Genomic DNA, 24,511 nt, shown 5'->3' with positions numbered 1-24,511 from the left:
GTCCTGACTTAGTCCTTTTTAGTACTGTTTTAGTCTTGGTTCAGTCCTGGTTCAGTCCATATGCGGTGCAAAAGTCCGGCATCTCGATCAGTGTTTCTTCGGCTCAATAAATAATGCCTGTGAAGTGATGACAGATTTTTGACAGTAGTAGCCACACCAGGCACCCGCAGGTACCCGACCTGGTGCAGGACTCTGGTATGATGCAAGTTTCTGTGATGTTTGCAAATGTTCGTGTGCACTGAAACTTAATTTGAAAAAAATCTTGGATAAAATCAAAATCGCAATATCTGCCAGAATAATCACATTTACATTTTTTCTTAAAATCATTCAGCCCTACCCCACATTGTATTACAACAAAACCCTAACACATAATCAATATTTTACTTAATTTAACTCAATACTTCTTGTGCTGATGTGTGGCATTTAAAGACCTTGTGATGAATCATTATCAATAATTTACGTTCTGTTTTATGAACCTGCTTGGTAAAGGTGAAACAACACTATACACTTGACATGCTTTATAATTCTCGGAGTCTGACCTGTGCCAACAAGATGTCCCTCTACAAGATGGGCCTCTTCTCTCTCTCCATCTATCCCCCTGTCCCTCTCCCCTTCTCTCTCTCTCTTGTCTTGTGCTGCTTATGGGTTTGTCGTGACACTTCAGGGCTGCAATCTCAAGGTCCCTCTCTCTCTCTCTTTTACTCTCCCTCCCTCTCACTTCCACGAGTTATAAACAGTGGTGGTGACGCAGTATAGCCTTGCCTGGTGCCCAATGGGAGCAGGTCAACTCATGTGTCATTTCAGCTCCCTGTCGTCACCTGTCAAACCTCACAACCTGCACGACTCTCGGAGAAGTAGACCGCAGGATTTTATAACACTGCGAGATATTTGGGATGATCTTCCATTACCTCACTTCGTGTAATCTTTCAATACATTCGTACATCTTCTCTTCACCTACATACTCACACACTCTCCCCTGTACCATGTTGATACTTTGCATTGACATTAAGCTGGGGGAGTTTAACATGTACCTCTATAGTATAATGTATAGGAGTTTCCATTAGGGCTGCTCGATTATATAAAAAAATCATTATCACGATTATTTTGGTAAATATTGAAATCAAGATTATTCAAATGATTAACTTTAGTTACACAATGCATTTATTCAGCATCTCTCTCTCAAAAAAAAAACAACTTTGTTATTGATAACTGAAAATAAATATAGGCTACAAATATGAACCTTAGAGCAGTTTTGCAATGTATAAAAGATAAAATGAATAAAATACACTTTGAACATGAAATAATAAGGCACAGAAAAACATAAACGTATCCAAAATAAACCATATATCCCGTCTCTATATTTAAAAGCTAAAATAAATTAACTTATTTATATAAAAAAAAAATCCCCAAATAAACTTTGTTAGGTTTTATCGTTTCAACTCGGATTTTTATGAGCTCGCTTGACACACAAATCGAAATCGCGATCAAAATTCAATTAATTGTACAACCTTAGTTTCCATGGTTACACAATGAACACATTAGCAAACATTGCCAAAAATGGTGAGAGTGCCTAACTAAAAATGAAAAAGAAAAATTATTAATGCTGTTTATAGTTTGTGATTGTAATACTGTTTGAGAAGTTGTAATTCCCATTAAGTCAGTTTTTTCTGGTCAGATAAAAGTCTAATAAAGCCTCAGACAGAGCAGAGCCTACAGTGAGCATTATAACCCCAGACAATGTTGATGTCATCAGCTGCAAAGTATCAATACTCACTCTCAATTCTCCATACCATATATTCACTATCCCTCCTCTACCCATGCCCAAACTCAATCTGGAAACTGTATCTGCAAAACAACTTTAACATAAGCTTCTTGGGCTCATTAGTGAATGTGAATTGCACGAGTCACTGTACTTTGCTCTAATTGCTATAATGTTTTCAACCATATATTAACTTACATTACTGTATATAGACTCACATTATATAACACCACATTTAACATACCTATTTGCCTGCCTCTGCTAACAAGCACTATAACATAGGTCCAATCTTGGCAACTGAAAGAGACGTTTATCCTCAACTATTTACAGATGTGCTTAAAAAAGTCATAAATTATCAGTCCGCACAACATTTTCCTTTTCTCCACCTACATGCTCCATGGTATTTCCACAACATTGGAGGTTCACAGCTGGCCACCATTACAGGACATCCCATGACCTAGACGTTTTAATCCCCTTCCAGACAAGCAGCAGTCCCCCCTATGGAGAATTAACTATTGCACAACCGCACGGTGCTATAGGAATGGTGCAGCGCGCAGCAAAACACATGAAAACAATAAAGACTTATGCGCATAGGCTCAGACATAAGCTGATATTAACGGCGCATTACCGTCAGTAATGTTGCATTGTATAATTATGATGTGGGTGGATTTATGTATAGTGTTAAATGGAGGGTATGCCGTGAAATCTATGGGCTATTGTGATTGGTAATGACATATGTCCACATGCAATTGAATGTGGACTCAAACGAGGAAGAAGTAGTAGGAAGAAGTAACTTTTCTAGATGTTATGAAGTGTTTTTACTGATCAAAAAATGCCTTGGAAATGTTTGTCTCCATGGATATAAATAGAGTTTAATGCTGTGTTGGGGTTTAGGTACTGAGGATTCAGATCAAAGAGAGCATTAAAACTGGCAACCCAAATGCATGAAGTTCATTCTGATTTCTCACTGGATAATCATCTTGAGAATTAAACACCATATTGTACTATAAATAACTTGGCCATCATGTTAAGTGTTCTCGTAATCAAGACTAAATCAGCCATACAGTTGTGATCAGTACAATCAACACTGAACAAGCCTACTTTGTGTCTGGGGTAGAGTCCTGCACCAGGTCGGGTACCCTCAAATAGTTACTGAAACAGGCGAGTTTTAACGTTCTGGAATTTTACGAGCAGGTATGCGGGTGGGTCGTGATTACAAATGGAAGGGTCAGGTGAATCAAATGAACGATGAACGGGAGAAAAATACTACAGGACGTCCATTGCCTTGGAAACAAGTGCCATTTCCTAGTCTTTTCCCGGAATGAAGGCAGACCAGGCTGAGAGAGTGACTTTTGTGTATTTATTACATAAAACCATCAGCGGAGGTGATCAGCTGCCCTCCTGGTTTAGTCCTGGTTTAGACCTGGTTAAATCTTGGTTTAGTCCTGGTTAAGTCCTGGTTCAGTCCTGGTTTAGTTCTGCTTGAGACCTAGTCCAGTCCTGGTGTAGTCCTGACGATCGGCTTGGCGATTGCGGTGTGTCTATATTTATGCTTAATGACACTGGTTTAGTCCTGGTGTAGTCCTGGTCCAGTCCTGGTGATCGGGTCTGCGGTTACGGCGTGTATATATTTATAATCCGCTAATGACAAGGCGTAGGTTCAGGCCTGGTTTAGTCCTGGTTTAGTCTTGGACTGTTGGACTGTCAGAGTAGTGGGCTGACCCCGATTTATCAAGGGCGGACTGTTAACAGGTCCGGGCGGGTGCGAATTTAACTTTGATATAATCACGGGTTAACAGGCGGGTGTGGTGCTGTACAGCGCGGGTGCGGGTCTCCGAAAACAGACCTGTGCAGGACTCTGGTCTGGGGACAGGTATTTTTCAAATTTGAATTCAAAATCTTACACATTGTTCCCTTGAGTAAAAGTACCCCATTTTGTTCCATTCCATTTGTTCTGCATGTAATTGCACATTGTTATTTTCTTACCTGGCAGGTCACATCCCAGCACCTCTATCCTCATCCCGATCCCGGCCGGAGACCAGCGCTCCGGAAACACGCGCACAAACTGAGCCACGATCTCCTCAAACCTGCGCACCTCTGGAGTGTCGTAATGACTGTTCCCCTCGAAAATCTGAACACAAACACGTCAAAACACAAAATATATGAGCGTAAATGAGCTGTGAACCGTAACATAGCGCTGCAGAATGATAATTTAGGGCCTTGTGTTTTGATATGACACAAAAAGGAAGGGGTCCAATTCAAATATCTCCCTGTACACGGGGCGTCCCACTGCGGCGCATTCCCGGGCTCACCTCAACCATGTAAGCTTTAACATTTGTTGGAAAGTTTGGTTCTCACTGTAGCGCTCACTCATATCAAAGTAGCTTATATAATTTTGGAAAACTCGCTCTACAAAGACTAAAATACATCCAAACTGTCTGTATATGCTTTTTCAATTGAATCTTTATTTGTGGATTGCATCTTTTTTTTTCTTTTTTTTTTAGTATATTCATAACCTTATATTCTTGGATGATGAAACATGTTAACGCTAGATTATCTTTTATGGAGTGAGGCCAGTAGATGACAAATTCGGTTTTAAATTATTGCTGCATCTTAAGAATCATTTAACCATAAACCCTTTTCTAACCTCTAACCTTAAACAATCACAGTAGGACTTCCCTCTGGAACCTACTATACACACTAAAAACAAAAATTTGTGTCTGGGTAATTTCTTTGAACTAAAACTTAGCCTCAGCTACATTTCACATTTTGAACAGTTTTGTTCTTTTTCAAAAACAAGTTGCAAGATTGATGCCACTTTTCAAATCTGTCTTTCAACATTATAGCAAGATGTTTAAGCAATAAAAACAGATTTTCCTTTGATTTCAGAACAAGATTTAATTCGCTAGCGGCTACTGTACACCACTGCTTCTTTTTGAATTCAAATCATGTAGTTTGTCTGTTCTTCCACATGCGAGTGCTTGAAGGAATTTCCCAAGATGCATATTGCTAATGACAGGCAGATGAAAGCAAGAAAAGAGACACTTAAAATACTATTAAATACACAGTAAAGCCTAACAGTGACTACCGGCATCTCTGTGTATCCATGCAAAAGAAAGACCATTTTAATTAGCACCCAGGAGAAACAAATAGAGGATGAGTAGTGAACAGGAAGATGAGAAGAAAGCAAGAGACATGGAAAACAGAGAGAGAGAGAGAGAAAGGGAGGGAGGGAGATAGAGAGATAGAGACAGAAAGAGAGGGAGAGACAAAGACAGAGGGAGAAAGAGAGGTGTGATTAAATTGAATTATTATCGGTGCGTAGACTTGAATAAAATGGGGTTTTCAGAAAATGACTCAAAGGTTTGGATAGACAGTTCGAAATACTCGACAAATGAGGCAGCAGGCAGTGAATGGGAAACAAAGAGAGGCTTTTGTCAGCAGGAATGCAAAGATGCCAAGATGTATTCTTTTTTTTTTTTTTTTTATTAAGAGACAGAATTTCTGAATAAACCTAATTTTAAAGCATGATGTATACATATATAAATGATACTGTATTATTATAATATTATTAACACTAAAACGTACAGAAAAGTATCATCTTGACATGGTTTAGAACTACAGCATATTTATAGCATCTTTAGAAGTGGTTCCCAAAGTGGGGTCGCAGCCCACTGAAATAGATGATTTTGATTGATTTTGATTTGATGATTTTATTGAAAACCATATGTTAGTGAAATTAAGTAAAATAATGCAATAAACTATTCAAATAAAGATAATTCTAAACAAACAAATTACAGACATTAACTATTAACTATTAATTTAGTTGTGTAAATCCTACTTCTGGCCTGAGAGCGCTGGACCCCCTGTTCTAGTACCACATGAGTTACCTTGGCGAGGCCGGTCTTGCTGTCCATGATGTGGGTCCAGTCTTTCCCATTGAGGCTGTGAGCCAGTTTGTATTTGCGCACAAAGGCTCTGTTCTCTGCACTGGTGCTGCCCTCCAGCCCCCGGGCACCCTGGGTAATGATGCCCCGCACGGTCTTTGGGACGCCCAGATCCACCTGGAGCAGCACAGAGGGAGGGGAGAGGAAACAGGTCAGTGGTTAATGGAGTCAATAGAGTTGTTACTTTTTTGTATGTTATTTTTTTTTTTTTTGCAGAGAAAACTTTGACAGTAGGAATTGTCAACTAGTCAGTAAATTAGTAGTTTACACAAATATTCTTGGTCATAGCTCACTACTGTAAATAATTTTCTGTCATTCATAGGGTAAACAATATTCTTATTGTCAGGTTCATAAGCAACTATTAGATATTGTAACGTATTATGGATACAAGGATGTAAAAAGACACAGGAAGAAATAGATGAAAAATAAAACAATCAATTCTAAATTACAATGCTCTATTTACAATTCCCTTGTACTTCGGTATTTCTCACTTACTTGTTATGATTGCTTTACTACAGGGGTCTCCAACCTTTTTCCTCCAGTGAGCCACTTTTACAAAACAAACATGCCAGAGAGCTACTAGTTTTAGCAGTCACAAGAAATTGAGACAATTAAAAGAGGGCGAGCCTTGGGGTACAGTTAGATGCCTTTAAAACATAAACCATTGTCCATTTATTAGTGAACAAAGTTAGGTATCAATGCACAGTGGTAATAGGCATTTAATTGATCAAATTTTACTTATTCAGCACTATGCATATATTCAGAAATACCTTGGTGAGCTACTTGGAAGAGGGTGGAGAGGTACTGGTAGCTCCCGAGGTACAGGTTAGAGACCCGTGCTTTACTACTACTAAATACTATTATTCATTTATGCAGGACTAAATAAACTAACACTGAATTGAAATGTTCTGATATGTTTCCATGAGATCCCAGAGAAAATAAAGTTGAATGCTACATGAACAAAAATGGTGCCTTGCCTGTAGCCACTCCTCCCCGGCGATGGGCTGGGTGGGGTTGGGGAACCAGCCTGAGCGACTGGCCACGAGGCGCGCTGCCCCCATGGAGCCATGCAGGTCCCTCATGGATGAAGACGAGATCTGGGAGTCAGGGAGGAGGCCGGACATCAGACCCTGCAGCTCCGAGCACGGCGCATCTGTGGACAAATACATTACAACATCATTTAAAGTAACACTGTGTAACTTTCAGGTGGTGGCACGCCAACAGCACGATTAAAAGAAAATACTGATATCATGGACATTGATAAACATGAGAGTCAGTTTTGTGAAGATGCCAGCCGCTCACAGTAAGGAGGCAAAGTTTTAGATTTAGATTTAGATTTTTTTCAGTGCCGTAATATCCAAAATGAAAAATATGTGCTTTTATTTTTGTCTATTTTCTGGCTAAAAAGTTGCCCACTGGGGTTTTACCTTCAAGAACTTCCCGAGGAAATACTTAGAAGGTATGGAACATTTCATCACCACCTGCTGCAACAGAGCGCAGTGAGAGTGAGGCTTTGAAGGAGCTTTCCTGTTCATCTGGTTCTCTCCTAAACACTGGCTGATGCTGCAGGACACAGAGGGACACTTTTGTCCTGAGGGCTGTTCCTTTCCTCAAACTATACTCACACAGAATCTACTCACACTACCTGACCAGTCCTTCTGCTAAACTGCACTAACTCTCTCTAACTCTTTCTCTTTCTGTAATTTACACTCCATACTTTTGTACTCAATTTGGAGCCTATTTCGTGCAAGTTTTTCATCTTTCACAGCTAAAAAGGTCATGGGTTCCTGTGAGAAGATTTCATGTTGCTTCCACGACTATGTACTGTACGTTTCAACAGGATTAAATATAAAATGAATTCTCTCAGCCACATTTAGCCATGTGCAAAAAACCCTACTGAATCTTAATCATATTTTCTGTAACACATGTTGCTAAATGATCACATTATGTTATTTTTTACATGCTCAGTACATTAGCATCTAGGACCACCCCATATATATAACGTTATGCTGTTATTAAAAAGAAGGATAAGTTGAGCAGGGCCTCCTATGTGGATGAGACATGAGGGAATAAAGCTGGGGAAATCCCTAAGTGAACTAATGAAAGCGTGCAATGGATCAAAGTCAGACTATTTATTGCTCTCAGTGTAGTGTCTAACTATAGAGTCTAATGCTATAACATGTATTTTGAATGGGAAAGAAGAGATGGAGAAGTCGAGTAGTTTCGTTAGTGGGGTGGGGCCTGAGTTAATGTCACATACAGATTTACCATGCATCATAGAAAGGAAAATTTACACCGAATGATTTCTTATAGTATCAATGTATCATAGCATTGTACTGTAAAAACTATGTTAATTTTGAAGTTAAAATTAAAATCTATATCCACCATACCACCATATTTTTGACAAATCATCCAGTTCTCAGTAGGTTAACAAGATAAAATTGTAATGCATGCATGAACATTGCTAAAATACTTAAAAAACAATCTGGCTAAGACCATGTAATATTGGATCCACAATCAAGTCAATTTACTTTGGACTACTTCAAAAACAAACGAGGACTGAACCGAGATTAAACCAGGACTAAAGCGGATTTTATTAATTGGTTTTGTTAAAAAGAAAACAAATATGGTCTAGTGTTGTCACAATAATAACATTTCAAACTCAATTTCGATACTGAGGAATAGACTTGAATCATAGTACTTTTTTTAATTAGTACTTTAAATTGTACTTTCTTTACCATGTGGTGCTATATCTGTGTAATCCCTCAGTCGTCCCGGTAGGTTTCATAGTGGTCCATGGGCGTATGCTGCTGTATATGTGGTCTGACACAGCTCAAGATCATTCTAAAGCTATTCAAAAAAGGTTTTAGTATTGATTAGGCTCTGATTTTCAGTACTTTTACTTTTGGCAACCCTACTGTGGACTATGCAAAAGAACTAGGCCTACACTAGGACTAATTCAAACCTAAACCAGGACTAAATTAAAACACCAGTGACAACCATTACACATTTAGGGAACCACTGCTAGTCCAACAGGTACATAAAATAAATACTGTGAACATATTGAACATAGAGGAGGTGTATAAAGTTGATCAAGTGGTTTAAAGGTCATGTGATTTAAAAGGGCAGGAGAGAGAGGACATGCTCAGACTCTGGGGGCGAGCGGCGACAGTGAAGGGTGAGGCTGATTGATGGTGACATTCGCGAGGCCTTGGTGCAAATGAATGTTTAATGTGCAGACCAAGAGCCAGAGTCGCTTTAGTAAATAATGAATCGGCCGTAAACAACTACAGGCTTCAGAGCCAGGCCAGCTGATTAGCAACAAACTGCATTGTTTGTACTGAGAGGTACAACTCCGATAGCGTAAACAGCAGGGAGGTCTCTATAGGGGGCGCTAAACTGACACAGGATAATGAGGTTGTATATTCTAGCCTACATCTTCTCAATAAAGTACTCAATAAAGACACAGCATTTTGAATTAAAGTATTGTAGATATTCCTGTTTTGTGATGCAGGGAGGTCATCTGTTTTAAAACCTAGATTATTATTTGTTATAGGCACTACTGTCCATCTCTATTCATCGCTCGTCCCCTGTTCTCAATCAGATCCCCTTTGGTTTTCTGAATACATTGAAAAAATTTCCCTTAACAACACCTGTATAGTGGACACTTGTAGGTTACATTCACACCTGTCCTGGTTTGAACCTGGTTTAGGCCTGTTGTGGACTTTGTTTGTTCTTCTTTTAGTTCTGGTTCAGTTCTGGTCTAGTCTAGTTTTGGTTTTCCGGATTTAGTGTTGATTAAGTCCCAGTTTTTATAGTGTAAATAAAAGTGTGAACGCACCATTTTTACAAGTGGTTTACACAAACAAGGACTGAAGCTGTTTAAATGTGGTCAATAGCAAAAGCTGCAATCATCAAAGTTACCATATTTTTCGGACTATTTTCCTGCACGAGGCGCACCAGATTATAAGGCGCATTTAGCGAAACAAACGGATGACACTTGAGACTGATCCTTTAGCCCAGGCATCCACGATCCATTGGCAGATCGTGGTGCAATTCGCCCGCCGTTGCCTCCCTGTCTTGGTGATGTTTATTATGTGAATGGTGGTGGATAATTTAGGTTGGTTTGTTTTTTTTTATTTCATATGAGGAGGACTCAAATATACAATGAGTACTAATGTGTTTAATGCAACTTTGCGTACATTTGTTTACGTTTTACAGAAAGGGAACTTAAAACCACATGGCAAATTTGTATAAATTATAAGCACTGAAAAAAGAGCTCGTTCATTGTGCGCTGATGAGGTCAGCTTCTGTCAGACTAAAGTACACAACTAAGTGGAATATATGTGTTCTCTGACTACGGTAGCCGTAATGCTCCGACAATCCATCAAGGCTTCATACCTTACCAAAGTTGTACTAAAACATTTTTGACAGATTTTTGAGTGCCGTGTACCACATAAAATCAGTTCGAGGTTAGTAAGCACAACCAGAATTAATACATAAGGCGCACTGTCGATTTTTGAGAAAATTAAAGGATTTTAAGTGCACCTTATAGTCCAAAAATATGGTAGTAAGATGCTTAGTGATGGCAGTTTGAGCAGACTTCATGGACCACCAACTAATGACATCATGAGGTGAAAATGTTTTGTAACACAACCTCAAAACTAGAAAATTACTTCAAAATAGTGAAACAAACAACAGGAATGACATTTCGGCATGGAAACAATTTGATATTGCTCAAGAAATTAAGTCTAGTACAATATATGACCTTAAAAAGTAAAATAACTACATAATACTGCTAAAATGCCACTGACTGACCGGTTACCATGTCCCCCAAACTTTACCATATATTTCTATGACAGCATATAACAGCAATGACAAAATTACACCTGGAATCTTACACTATTTTCCCATAATGTCACCTACACACAGAAAAATGCTCCTATCTCTCCTCCACACATAAACAGACCGCCAGTGGGAGCAGTCTAATTCCTGCTCTACCCCATAAAGCTTTCATTCAGTGACATACCATTAACTTAAATCACACTTTTATGTCCCTCCCTCAACTTTCCTCCCTCTTTTTACCTATACGTTTTCATCTTCCCTTTCTTCCACCTTGTTCTTTCTCACCTCCTCACTCTCCTCTCCTCGGTTGGATCTCATTTTGACGTAGCCCCGGGCATCTATCAATCATTTATTTTTAGTACCTTTATGATATTTTTTCCTCATGCTGCGCTCTTGTGAGGAAAGGCCAAGTGGAGCCCCGATGGTGGTGGGTTTTCCAGCTTTAGTGAAGTAGAATTGGACGCAGTGGGAAGTGAGTGGGCAGAACTACACAGAAACACTAGGCCTAACATGTTCAGGCTTTGTGTGCATCTGTACAGTATAAGCTCCCAGGAGGACGGCTCTTAAAAGGATAATTCCTCTGTTTGTTTCTGTATGAGACGGTATTTTGAAATAGAAAGTAGAGTTGTTAAAAATATCAAAATATTAATTGATACTAAAACTAGTATAGAAACTAGATACTCTGAACAGGTAGCGATACTAAAAAAGTCACATTCACAGGACAGAAATGAAATAAATCGCTTTAGAATGATCTTGAGCTGTATCAGATAAAATATAAGAAAACATAGACTAATATACCCAATGATGGATAGATATGTTTAATACCATACTGTGGAACATTCCAGGTAAAGCAATAACATCGTTTCATTTCTTAGTTCCTTATCCACAGTCATTACAATGTATGACTCATCTCTACTATGTCTGATTCACTAAAGGGTCCTGCTCGAAAGAATCGGAGCTGTAGGTGGTAGCTGTTGCACATTATAGCACCTTTTTGTCTCTGCTTTCAAGTGAACTTATAAGCATTGCCCATTTTCAAAAACAAAAATAATAAGCCTTTATTTTAGTCTTCTAAAAGGTTTTCCCGGACGCCCAAAGTTACCTTACAATTTCATGCAATGATTCACTCACCTCACACAGTTTTGACGCCATTCACATGTACATTGCTCATACAAATATAAGGTGACAACAGCATGTAGTGGTTGGAGCTGGGATACCGCATACCGCTAACTTTATGGCTTACTACCTCACTACTATAAGTAGTATTCTGGACCATATCTTGTGAGCAATAGAGAAGATGCAGCACAAAGAGGTGTTTAGAGCATATGACCTGTTCCATAGCACACACACCAGCGCTGCATGCAGGTGCACGCATAAAGCCCACATACATAACACGTATCAAAAAGGTGTTTTCACAGAATGGTCTTTTGTGTAAGTCGACTCCCTCTCTTTTTATACTGAAAATCTAACAGGAGAAAATACAAAATATAGGTCAAGTTTGCAACAATCCCCATTGTATAATTCATAGTATAATAAATGGTCAATCTTAAGCCCCTTGGAGCACTAATGCACTATGGAGTAGTGTTTGGTTGGTTTATAGTTCTGTGTCAAATCTACGTGGAAGTGCCGCATAGCCCCCGACATGAAAGCGACTTTGCCACGTACGTGCCGTGTACATGTACATGCACCTTGGCCAGAAAATGAATGCTGACATTTAGGCACTTTGACTATTCAAAATTTTGAAAAAGTTAATATTGTGAAAATACAGATTAAACCCTACAAAATCTGACAGCTATGAAAGCTGTTGGTGCCCTGTCAGACGAACACGGGCAGTTTGATTTCACAAAAATGCATTATGCTCTTTTGGGACAATTCTTTCTGGGCTGGAGCTCCCAGGAGCTGCAGTACCTATTGAGCAGCCACTAATCGATCTCGCTCACGGACACAGGGGGAGTGTCTTATCCAGTTTTTATTATAGATCCATGGTCGGGAAGCTGTGTGGTTCTTCCGCATAGATTTGACGCAGAACTATAAACTGGCCTTTAATGAGAGGGACAGTGGCAGACGCCCGCAAAATATGACAGCAATAAAAAAGTTGGCCAGACAAAGTTATTCCTGCGTCAATCGCTGATTCAGTTTTTTCTCCAAAGAACAGATGCCTGAATCTAGTGCACATAGAAGGTTTGCTCTTGAAGTTTAATGTGAGCGATGACGATGTTTGACTATTACACAAAGCAGAGGGAACATATAAAGGGCTTTGAACACCGAGTGGAAGCCATTATTTATTAATTGAGCATTTCATTTTTACATATTTTTAAAATAATTAACCATTCTTAAATAATTAAATTTTGCATAGATTATATACATTTTGGCACCCAAATATTTTATTATTGGCTTATTGCCATGAATGAACAAAGTTTTCTTTTGTACCCATAGTTCTCCTGTGCCTATGTACATGTGTGTTGTACATTCAGCCCATTTTAGTCATATTAAAGTATATTAAGTAGTTATTTAAACACACATATTAAAGGAACTGTTATTGCTTTTCCTGGAAAGTTCCACACTCTGGCATTAAACTTAAATAATAATTAAGCAGACTAAGTTACAGGCCTGATCTGCGCGTTGGCGCCCACAGTAAAAACACTGATTTTTAAGAAATAAAACCATCTACAATTAAATAAAAGAAGAATGTTTAAGTTTAATGCCATTTTGTGGAACAATGCAGGCAAGGACGACGAGCAGGCAGCAAACACCCGTCCAGAAAAGTTACATCGTGCACTTTTACTGTAAGCATATCCCAGTTACCGTATTCGCTCTATGAAAGATAATGGACACATCAGTTGCAATGGATTTTTCAGTGCTACTAAATAGACATGACCAAAAAAGCTCCGAGCCATGAGATCTAATACAATTTGAGTTGTGCCCGCAAAAAAGGTGAAAAATATGCCGCCTTCATGGTCCCCCGAACCCCTCCCTCTCCACCACATACACATCCATTGTATTATCCTGTTTGATTTTAAATCGCGTGGGTGCCGAAATAGCCCTCCTCGATAAGAGCCATATCTATCCCTGTGAATGGCCACTACAATGGCAGCAGGGAGGCCTTAACCTAATAATGATACAGTCACACACGCACACACACACACACAATGGATTCTAGTCTTTTTCCTCTACCTCCAATAACAGAAACCAACAGACGGCCTAATTACGTTTTATCTATTTATAGTATTGAAGCTGATTATACCGTTCGAAAATGTGTTTGTTTGGCAGTGCAAGAGATGAAAGCCGATGCTATCACGCACACAGCTAGCATGGTATTATTCTATTAGGCGAGGGAGAGAGGGAGGGAGGAAGAGAAAAAGGGAGGGAGAGAGAGGAGAGGATAGGGGGACACCAAAAGGGATGGGTACACAGGAGAGGGGCGAGGGCAAAGTGTCAGCCATCACAAGAGCAGCTAGCTTTTGTACACGGGAGAATAGATTGACAAAAGAACGGAATATATGAATACAAGTAATGGATATTAATAGAGGTGCTAATATGTGAATTATCATTAGATTACATTACAGACAATGGACGCTTTGTAATAACCTGTTGAGAGGAGATGTATTAAAGGGATTATGGGAAATGTGTAAATGAAGAAGAGTCTATATTCTATGCTGTAGGTCAGGGGACGGGTACAGGTGGTCTCTACAATGACAAGAGCAATTCATTTTCATAAAAGACATATATTTTTGCTTTAAACCAGGGGTCTTAAACCATCTGGGCCTAAAAATACACCATGGACCTTTTAGTACTCGGCTCAAAAGTAAAATATCTTTAAAAATGTATGCATAATTTATTTTAGTTTTATTGCTTACATTTAATCCATTGTGTAAATGAACTGACATGATCAGTTTTATACAACTACAGTCGTGGATTTTACGTATTTTGCACCACTGTAACATTTTCAGTCCTTGCAAGAAAAAAGGGTAGTCAAGAATTGCTAAACCAGGTTGTTTTTGATCAAAATATAGACTTGTGTTATGTTTTAATTATGCACGTGTAAGACAATCAAACAAACAAACACAGGAAATTTCAAAGTATACAACATTTTTTGTGTGTGTGTGTGTAGTTACACTCACACAAAGCAATGTATTGTCCTGTTTTCCACACAAATACATAGATGAACTTTGAAGTTAAACTTAAAAAGTAGCCAGAGAAAAGAATTGGTTCGAGAGGTGAGTTAAAGAAGCTATTTTTGTTAAGAAAGAGAATCCTGCTCTAAATAGAAATGGAAGACTCAGACATCACCTTCTCCTATTTACAACTCCATCCTCAAACCTCAATCAAAACTCAAGGGATTATAAACCGGGACGAGGGGGATTTTTTACTCTCACACACCTGTCCTGAGGAAGTCAGACTGCAGATGGCGCTGTCATCCTACCTCCACTGGTAGGAAGACGGCACCAAAACCTGTATAAATCACTTGACCGGATACGTCACAGCAACATCACATGACCACTCTGAGGAAGACCGCTTGTGAGCAGTCGAAAGTGTCAGGTATGAAAACAAACTCTTGGTCTGAAAAAAGAACCTAATAACATAAAAGGCCAAATGAACCTCATTGGACTAAATCAAAACAAACATCGGAAGCAATCGGGATAGCCAGGTCAGGCCCAGGCTCAGAGGTGTGAAAGCTCCATTATAGCCCTGGACGATTATACTAATATGACCCCAAACTCAGTGCAGCTCAGTATGCCTAGCTAACAAACTGAAACTGTAAACAAGTAGGTGTGTTTGTTTCAGAGTAGTTTCAGTGTAGTTAGCTCCTCCCTTTAGACAGAGATAAGGAAGTGTCCAAAAGTGTCTGACCAGAGCTGAAGAAGCAGCTTGGATAAACTCTGAAACATATTCAACCAAATACACTTTTGTCCAGTTGACAAATTGAATTTCTCCTTTTGCCATGGATTCTACCTGGACGACTGAGGGATTGTACACACTACTTAAAAAGTAAACCTCTAATCCGATCTGGAATCTGGACAGAAAACACCCAAGACATTTTACACTAAGTCAACGTTTAGTCTTTTGTGAGTGTAGACATAGGAGGGGACAGGGGCTGTGGTATAGGACGGGGGTTTAAATACGAAGAGGATCCAGCTTAATGAACCTAACTGTGGCCTCTGAATTGATTATAATTTTCTCCAACATTAGCTTCTATATATATTTGAAGTGTTTACAGTGTGTGTTTAGTGTCTTACCTGTGATTTGACATCCGTACAGCTCAAATCTCAAGGCAATCCCGTTCTTCCAGTTTTGCGGTCGGATCCGGACAAAACGGGCCAGGACAGGCTGAGGGATGCGATTCAGGACCACCTCTGTAGGGTCAGTGTTGGCATGGAACACCTATAGAGAGGAGGCATTAGTTAGTACAGATAGAAGATGATGTCTGTTTCCTATCCATGGGTTTCAGAACGATAAAAAGTAGGATTATTGCCCATCAGTTAACTATTTATATTTTAAAGGGCCCATATTGTACTGTCTTTCCCAGTTTGCTAGCTACAACAACTACTACTACGACTACTACTACTGCGCATCGCTCAACTTCCTCATCATTTTGACACGTTCATTCAAACATATCATTTTGACTGAAGAAAAACCCACTCTTCTCAGCTGACAGTGCCCTCCGCTCCTTTGCTATCACACACACAGAAATACTTCCTCCAAAACGCACACCGAGCAGATAAAAAGGAAATTGAATGCGGCCGCTGGTGGCTGCGGGCACTTTTTGCATCTGTTGACTCCAGGACTTCATATCTGGACCCATCAGACGAGTGTCACTGCTCCCACTGCCTCCACATATGATCCTGTCTTTGTTCAATACGTCAAAGGAAGACACAGGCGAGCTTCTATTTGGGAGGTTTTATATCTGTTATTGTATATTTTTAGCCTGAAAATGAAATTGCAATGTAAAGAAGAGTATAGATAGGATATGTGAAAGTTATTACTGCATTTGCTGCTCTATATTTAAAATGTTTCTTGGAGATAGTGAAGTTTTAGATATCTAAATTTGCACTGAACATGTTTAGCAGCATTAGTTGGGTATGCCAGGGTCTTAACACAGTCTTTCAAGACATGGTATTATATTGGGCACAACAATATATTGTAACTGAATCGAAATCGCAATTTTAGTTGCTGCAATTATCAAATCCATAGACCCTATATATGATTGGGCATAGCTAATGCACTAGTCGCCGCATGCCAAATAGGATGTGCGCCAGGTGGCTCTTCTTCTGACTCTGGCTCCAATAGACTTACACTGGGATCTTGTCTCTCCTCTCTCTGTAACTGCAGTGAGCCTCGTCATTTTGGTCTTAAAATGTTCGTATTAACCCGCTTTACATGATCTTGAATTTTTCTTTTCGCTATTTTGTCCATCAATAAAATCCTATTCATAACAAAGAGCCTGGCTCCAGATTCACTCCTGTAACCGTTAGCCTCATTTGAGTGATGCTGAAATCTATGGGTGACGTCACACTCGCTTTGTCCGCTTGTTTTATACAGTCTATGATGAAATCGCAAAGTAACAGAATGTCTATTACTATATACAGTAAAGACCAAAATATTCTGTCTTTTTTATAGAAAAATCTTGTTGAATCTACTATAGATAAACATGTTCTGAAATGCATGAGATTATTGTAAAAAGGCCTTCACACACTACATTTTTTTTTATCTTAAATGATTTTTAAAGATACAACAAAAAGCGCACACCACAGACACAAGGTGAACCTTATGAGACTTAAAATCTTTGATCACAAAGACTGCAGAAGGATATGGCTGTGGACCACAGGCTGCAAAGTTGTGAGAATGATCGCATTGGCTGTTTCCTGTCTACAGTAAAACGACTCACGTTGAGACTCTTAAGAGTTCAAAAGATCAGAGCACTGCACTTCTAGTTTAGATAAAGCCAAAACTGTGTTATTATTACTTGTGAAATGTGGTGCAACACTTTAGATACATGATTTTTAAAGCATAAAAGATTGCCGATAAAGTACACAGGACATAGAGTCACTATCGCTAATCTGCAGCTTCAAGCTGATCAGTGCGCTGTGTGGATGTAAACAGACACACGTTAGGATCTACTCTCGCCTTTTTACTTTCAAAGAACACCTCAAACTGGATTAACAGCACAGTTTTGTGAACTGAGGGTCATTATTTGAAGAGGACAATTTCTATGATAATGTGGATCAGATGCTGTACTTTAAATTTACCACTTTATGAGAGGTGAGTAGTAAAGTCTTCTCATTATTTTCACTATACCTGGAGTTTGTATCTTGCGCCTCTGTGTCCATCACTCTGTGTGCCCTGATGCTCTGTTTTATTGTCTGTTTAAACATAAATCATATATCTAATCGCATTACTTGTCAGAAAGATTTTTTTAAAGCCCTAGTATACTATTTGAACCAATCCAAAGCTTTATCGTTAAATAGTATTGGCAGTGCAAAGCAAAAAAATAAAACGCATTGAAGGATGGGTCAAATGTAGGGGTTAAATTTCAGGACAGCGTCATGAAAACCCAAAACATAACACATCTTGAAACACAAGCCCCAGGAAGAATGCTATGTTTGTTAGTTATTATGTACTCCTAATTCCCAGCACTGTGGGAGTTTTGTGAGGTTTTGATTAGGCCCAATTTACTGAAAAAGTCAACATAAACATACTGTAATCCACCAGACTTTGTTTCATAGACGGTATACTTTCGCTGATTTGGATCACAACAAACCTTCTTTTATTCACTGCAGCTCTAGCTAACTTCTTCACTGTGGTGGAGTTTTGCCTCATTACAAAGTTTCAAATGGTGTTTTCCTCTATTCAGCCATCAGTTCAAACCAGTGTTTATTACATAGAGAAGTATAACGCAGGCCAACACTGCCAAAGGGCCTGCAATTACGTGCTTGGCTAGTCCTTTATAGATGTTCACTTTGTTGTCGATGTGTGTGTGACTAAATTAGCTACTTTTCCTCATGTTCCCAATCCATTAAACTAGCGTGTTCCTTCTGGGTCGACAAAATCTGGATGAAAGGGGTTAGCGAGAGCCCGACCGATGTGGGAATTGAACCCTCAACTCCCAAGTCGCGCGCACACACTAGTGGACCGGTGCCCTGCCACTGGCCCTAATACTGCTCTGTGATGGAGTAAATGATGGAAAAATGCCTAAAGGCCAAAGCAAATCTAATGGGATCGCGGTGGATAAGATGTAATTACGAGTGCGCTGGTCTCGGGCTGCTGTGTTGAACTGTAATTATGAAGTCTCAAAGTGAGGAGCTGTGCAGGCCAGAGGGAGATTTCTGATTTCCCTTGGCTCATAGTGAAACATTCCTAGAGCTATGTATTACCAACACCCTACCCCCAAATACTGCGAAGAGAATGACTGGATACACTGGAAAGCCTCCTCAATCATTATAACAGTAATTTCGTATTCCTAATAATAGTACTGAGTGAATATTCACATGGTAAAGAGGTACTCATTGACTGATATAGACTGGCATGGAAGATGGAGGACTTGCCATAGTCAATAAAAGTGCTTCAAAGCGGAGCAATGGGTTATCTTCGCTTTTTCATAAAGGGTTGCCATAGAGAAGCAGCAGCATGGTGATTTGATTGATTTTTTTCATGCCAGATGCCCTTCCATCTAACTGTACCTGGACTGGGCAAATGGAGTGAAATGTCTGTATTGGCACATTTTGCATCAGCTCTTGTTCCTCGGCAAAAATCTATTTGCAAAATGAACGGAAAATTTACGTTCACACTTCGAAGCAGGCAGGACTGTGCACGGTACTGTATTTTTCGGACTATAAGGCACACTTAAAATCCTTTAATTTTCTCAAAACTCAACAGTGCGCCTTATAATCCAGTGCGCCTTATATATTAATTCTGCTTGTGCTTACTGACCTTGAACCAATTTTATGTGGTACACTGCACTCAAAAATCTGTCAAAATGTTTTAGTACAACTTTGGTAAGCTATGAAGCCACACAGCTTGATGGATTGTCGGACCATTATGACCACCGTAGTAAGGAGCCTCACAGAGTTAGTCCGACAGAAGCTGACTGCATCAGCGCACAACAAGTGAGCTGTTTTTTTCAGCGCTTATAGTTTCTGCAAATTTCTGTTTTAAGTTTTGTTTCTGTAAAACATAAACAAATGTGCACAAAGCTGCAATAAACACATTATTACTCAGTGTATATTTGAGTCTTCCTCGTAGGAAAAAACAAAACAAAAAAAAACGTCCACATTCACATTCATAATACACATTCACCAAGACAGGGAGGTGACGCCAGGCGAATTAGGCCAGTATCTACCAATGGATCGTGGATGCCTGGGCTAAGGTATCAGTCTCAAGTGTCATCCGTTTGTCTTGCCTTATGTATGAAAATGGACGATCCGGTGTAATCCGGTGTGCCTTATAGTCCGAAAATACAGTATATACTTAGTGCTTACACTGTAGCAGCTCCTGAGTGCCAAACACATACATGATTTTTACTTTCCCAGTCACAGTGGTTATATAGATTTTTTTATTGATTTATTGCATATTCTTCACCTTTTGCACAGTAGCAGGTTCTGCACATGTGTGAGGTGATATAAGCAGACAGAAATAGCCTGTAGGTGTGAGGATGGGACCACCTGTTCACCTTCAGAGTGACTGGTATCTTCTGCTCTGGTCTTTTCTTTTCAACCATACTGCCCTACAAAAGCAAAAACCTTAACTTGCCAGAGTGTGAAACTGAGAAAAATGACTTCAAAGTTTCTGTTTTGTCCAGACAAAAGTATAAAAGGTAGGGGTCCCAAAATCTGACACTAGCTGTTACAATTTAGAAATATTTGTATGTGAAAAATACTGAGCTCAAATTTGATCTTTGACCCTTATTTGTCAGTTCCTGTACTATGTCTTCGTATCATGTGCCAAAAATAAGCAGTCATGCAAAGACAAAAGACACTAAGTGACATGATGATTATTTGTTTAATTTTCCCCAGACTTCCATCCATTATAAGAACCACACCATGGTCTAGTCATCATGGTGTTTGTTTGAAATGATATAGAAGAGCTTTGGATTTCCTGTTTAGTTCTAATCTGGATCGTGCGGCAACACTCAGTTAAACAGTTTGACACTCAAGTTACTTTGCAGTATAGCATGTACAGTATGAATAAATACACCAAATACTTTCACATTACAGATCATTTAAGTATAATTGAATACAAAGGAATATTTATTTAATGTGTTAAGACCCTGTGCCAAAGCCGAAACAAAAAGAAGGAGGTGAGAGGTTGGATTTAGAAATAAATTATATGTATTAACTAAATCACAAACAAAACACACTGTTACTGTTACTTCATAGTACAGGAACTGCCAAATAAGGGACAAAGGTCAATTTTGATCTCAATATTTCTCACGATATTTATTGACATGATAAAGGAGGTCTCAAATACAAACAAAATGACATAAACTCATTTTTGGCCAAACATGATGATGATGTTACAGCGTCCTGCCTTTGTAGGGCAGTATAAGAGATGCACTTTTGGTAGTTATTACTGTTGCTAAAAATTCTAACTTAATTTCGATACTAAGGAATAGACTCAATACTCAATCCTGATTCCAATACCACGATGACAATAAAATTAGACAACAGAATGTGATTTTCAGCATTAAATCATTTTACCAATGTGGTTTTATATCTGCGTAATCCCTCAGTCCAGGTATGGTCAGTGGTCCATGGGAGTATACCCGTCTATGTGGTCTGATATTTGCTCTGAAACAGTTCAAGATCATTCTAAAGACATTCAGGAAAGGCTCATTTTTGTCCAGTGAATGTGGCTTTTTTTTAGTATTGCTATCTGCTCAAATTAGTATCTAGTTTCGATACTAGTTTTCATATGGATTAGAATGAGATTTCCAGCTTTTGACAATCCTAGTAGTTATAGAAGACATATTTACAGACACTGATCTTTTGTCTAACATGGCCGACCAGCGTGACCCAGTCTGAGTAAACCTCGTGGGAGCCTCCAGACCAGGTGATGTCGTGAGTTGGAGCAGAGACAGACTAAATAATTCAAATGTCCACCGTGAGCGTGTCTATGTGGGACAAGTTATAAAATAATAAACGTCTTCTGTCCACTCTTCTCTTTGCATTTCCTCTCTGACTGCAGGGACATTCTCCTCTGCCTGACAGCCTCTGACCCTTTCAAAATAAAACATCACATGCATCACTTCTAATACGACCCTTTAGTGAACCGCTTGTCTACGCTTTTACTTTGTCGACGACTATTTAAAACTCTGACTTCCGTGATTTCTTTATGAAACTTTCTCCAGCAGTCTAGGTTAAGAGTTTGTCCTTGTTAAGATACGATGACCAAATTTCAGTATAATAAGAATGTGCAGTCAAAATTCTAAAATCAATTTTAAAAAGTTAATTCAAATTATTTACTCGAAAATTAAAATATACTTTGAATAAATTTAAGATTGAGACATAGAAATTCTGTATAAATTCCTGATCTAGTCCTAGTTAAGGTCTGATTCAGTTCTAATTTAGTCCTAGTTTAATCCTGGTTTATTAAGTTTTAGTTATAGATCTGGTTTAGACCTGGATTGGACCTGCACCGGATTATGGTTAGGCCTGGTTAAAACTAGATTTTTGACCATTTTTCCCATGCAAAAGACATAATATTCTTCAATCTTTGTTTACTTCTGGCTAGTTTGATTCAGACGTTAGTTAGACCAGATCTTGACGTGGTTTAATCGTGATTGGTTTCAACTTGTTTTAAGATCTTGCCTTGAGTTCAGCCGTTGCTTTCAAACTTGTCTTGTACGCGACAGCCCTGTTCGTGACCCTTTCAAAATAAAACTCCACTCGCTGCACTTTTCACACCACCTTTCGCCTCCCGTGTCTGCTTTTACTTTTACATTTGTCACCAGCTCTTCACTCTTTCACCTCTGCGCCTCCTATTCCCTCGCTTCCTCTCTCCTTCTTTCCTTCCCCCCGTGACATCCATCCTAGCTCCTAGCCGCTACGACCTGTGATGCTTCCTTGGAGATTTTTGGTCAACACCCTTAGACTGCTTTTCTCATTATACGTGCTTGTGTGCAGTGGTCCGCTGCTTGGCTGGCTTTTCCCATAAGGCCGCTTGTCCCTTCTCCTTCACTCTCTGGCTCCCATATGAAGCTCGCTAGGGTCCCAACGGTGAGCACCCTTTGGCCCCCCTGCGCGCTACTCAAAAGTCCAAAACCTCATTTCCACAAGTGCCATGTGGTAAGGTTGAAAGCACAGTTTGAAATCCAGAAATCGGAGTTGTTTTTCGGATTGGGTGGAGTGAGAGAAAGTGGAGAAAGAATGTGTCAAGTAGGTTAAAGCAATCACTGGTAGGTTACTTGTCACATGTTTTGTCAGTTCCATTTGTTAAAGCTACAGTACATAATTTTTGGGGGCCTCTTTCTGCTTGTTTCGATTGAAATATTGTTCCTTTGGCTACAAACTTCTACAGTATAGTACAAAACATATCTCCATGGAGAATGTTTTAACTTTCCATTTTCCAGACCAAATTTCTTGACTTTAAACCCAATTTCATGCCATAATTGCCAATGTTAAGTGTTAGATTTAAGACTCTACCTTAATTCAAAATGACCAATATCTTCTGTTTGTGCTAATGACAGTTAATCTAATGAAAATCAAAAGAACTAACAAAACTATCAGTTCCACAATCTTCAGTCCAAGCAGGAAAGCTGTTATTTTAGTTTCTTCAGACAAGCCTATGTGATCTGTCAGTTCTATTTGTTTTCTTGGTGATTGGTGGATGAAGTTGGAGTATATTTTGGCAACTAGTCTAGTCCACATTTCTTGAACTGAAAAACGCAATTTCATATGATAATTACAGATGTTAAGTGCTGCATTTATGACTTTTTGACCAGTGGTTTGCAGGTTGTCAAAACTATTTTGATTCAAAATTACTCACATCTTACAGTTTTTGCACTAAATTAAGAGAATTGGAAAAAAGTATCAATTATACTATCTTTCTTACTAGCATAAATGTTTTAGTTTTACCATGTACTACGCCCATTTCATTTTTGTAAACTACACGAAGCAGGGATGTCAAACAAAAAATTCACAGAGGGTCAAAATAAATATTTACTGAAAAATTTCAACAACCTACATTCTCTTCTTTCGAGATATGTAATGTTAAACCTTTTCTCATTAAAATAAATGTTTAATAATAGTTTTGCTTAAACACTCAATCCAGAACAAGCAGAATATAAAATAATACAATTTTAAATAAATAATGTCTCTATAGCCTATGTGTAGCTCTAATACATATTTGATATGATCTCACGAGCCAAATATAATTATATCACGGGCCAAATTTGGCCCCTGAGCCTGATTCTGACATGTCTGACATAGGGCAGTTTTAGCCTTAATTTAGACCTGGTTTCTACCATTAACTCCTGCTTTAGATATGATTTATAATGTCTTAGATTTTATATAACTTAGATGATATTTAGAGCACTTTATTTTTACTCAACTACATTCATTCAAGGTGATGTGTCAAGTGTTTTGCTCAAAAACACAACAACAGCATTCACTGTCCAGAGCTAGATTTGCTCTACCAGCTTTCTGATTATACCCACTGTCACCTTAAGTTTAACATGATAAACCCCAACTCCCTACCTTTGTCAACCCAAAATAAATGTATGTATCATATTTCATTTTGAGCAATTATGCACTTCAAAATCATACATTTTCTTGTTCCTGGGAAAACAGAAAATGGTAATTAATTAAAGCAGGATTTCTCAGAGGCTTGGCTGGTTGTCCCTGTGTTATATTATGATTTTGCCTGCTTTAGATCCTGTTTTCCTCTGGCAGTGATGACAAAAACACGCACATGCTCAGTTCATATGTAAGCGCGTGTTTTGCAATGCGATCCAGTTGAACCATCT

At 38.9% G+C, this 24,511-nt stretch overlaps 1 protein-coding gene across 1 annotated transcript in view; it reads right to left on the bottom strand.

The window, feature by feature from the left end:
• The window catches only part of LOC110156118 (neuropilin-2-like), a 206,409-nt gene that overhangs the window by 70,463 nt on the left and 111,435 nt on the right, over positions 1-24,511 (bottom strand). The window contains exons 8-11 of the mRNA XM_055152527.1: positions 15,789-15,933; positions 6,684-6,859; positions 5,650-5,823; positions 3,746-3,890 (exon numbers count right to left, since the gene is read on the bottom strand). Coding sequence (XP_055008502.1) covers positions 3,746-3,890; positions 5,650-5,823; positions 6,684-6,859; positions 15,789-15,933 — 640 coding nt within the window. The remainder of the gene's footprint in view (positions 1-3,745; positions 3,891-5,649; positions 5,824-6,683; positions 6,860-15,788; positions 15,934-24,511) is intronic.

This window comes from Boleophthalmus pectinirostris, unplaced genomic scaffold, assembly GCF_026225935.1.
Source record: "Boleophthalmus pectinirostris isolate CB_2022bp ecotype Guang Dong unplaced genomic scaffold, ASM2622593v1 HiC_scaffold_1, whole genome shotgun sequence".
NCBI classification, from domain to species: Eukaryota; Metazoa; Chordata; class Actinopteri; order Gobiiformes; family Gobiidae; genus Boleophthalmus; species Boleophthalmus pectinirostris.
Note: the sequence above shows the minus strand (reverse complement) of the source record. Positions and strands in the feature narration are given on the sequence as shown.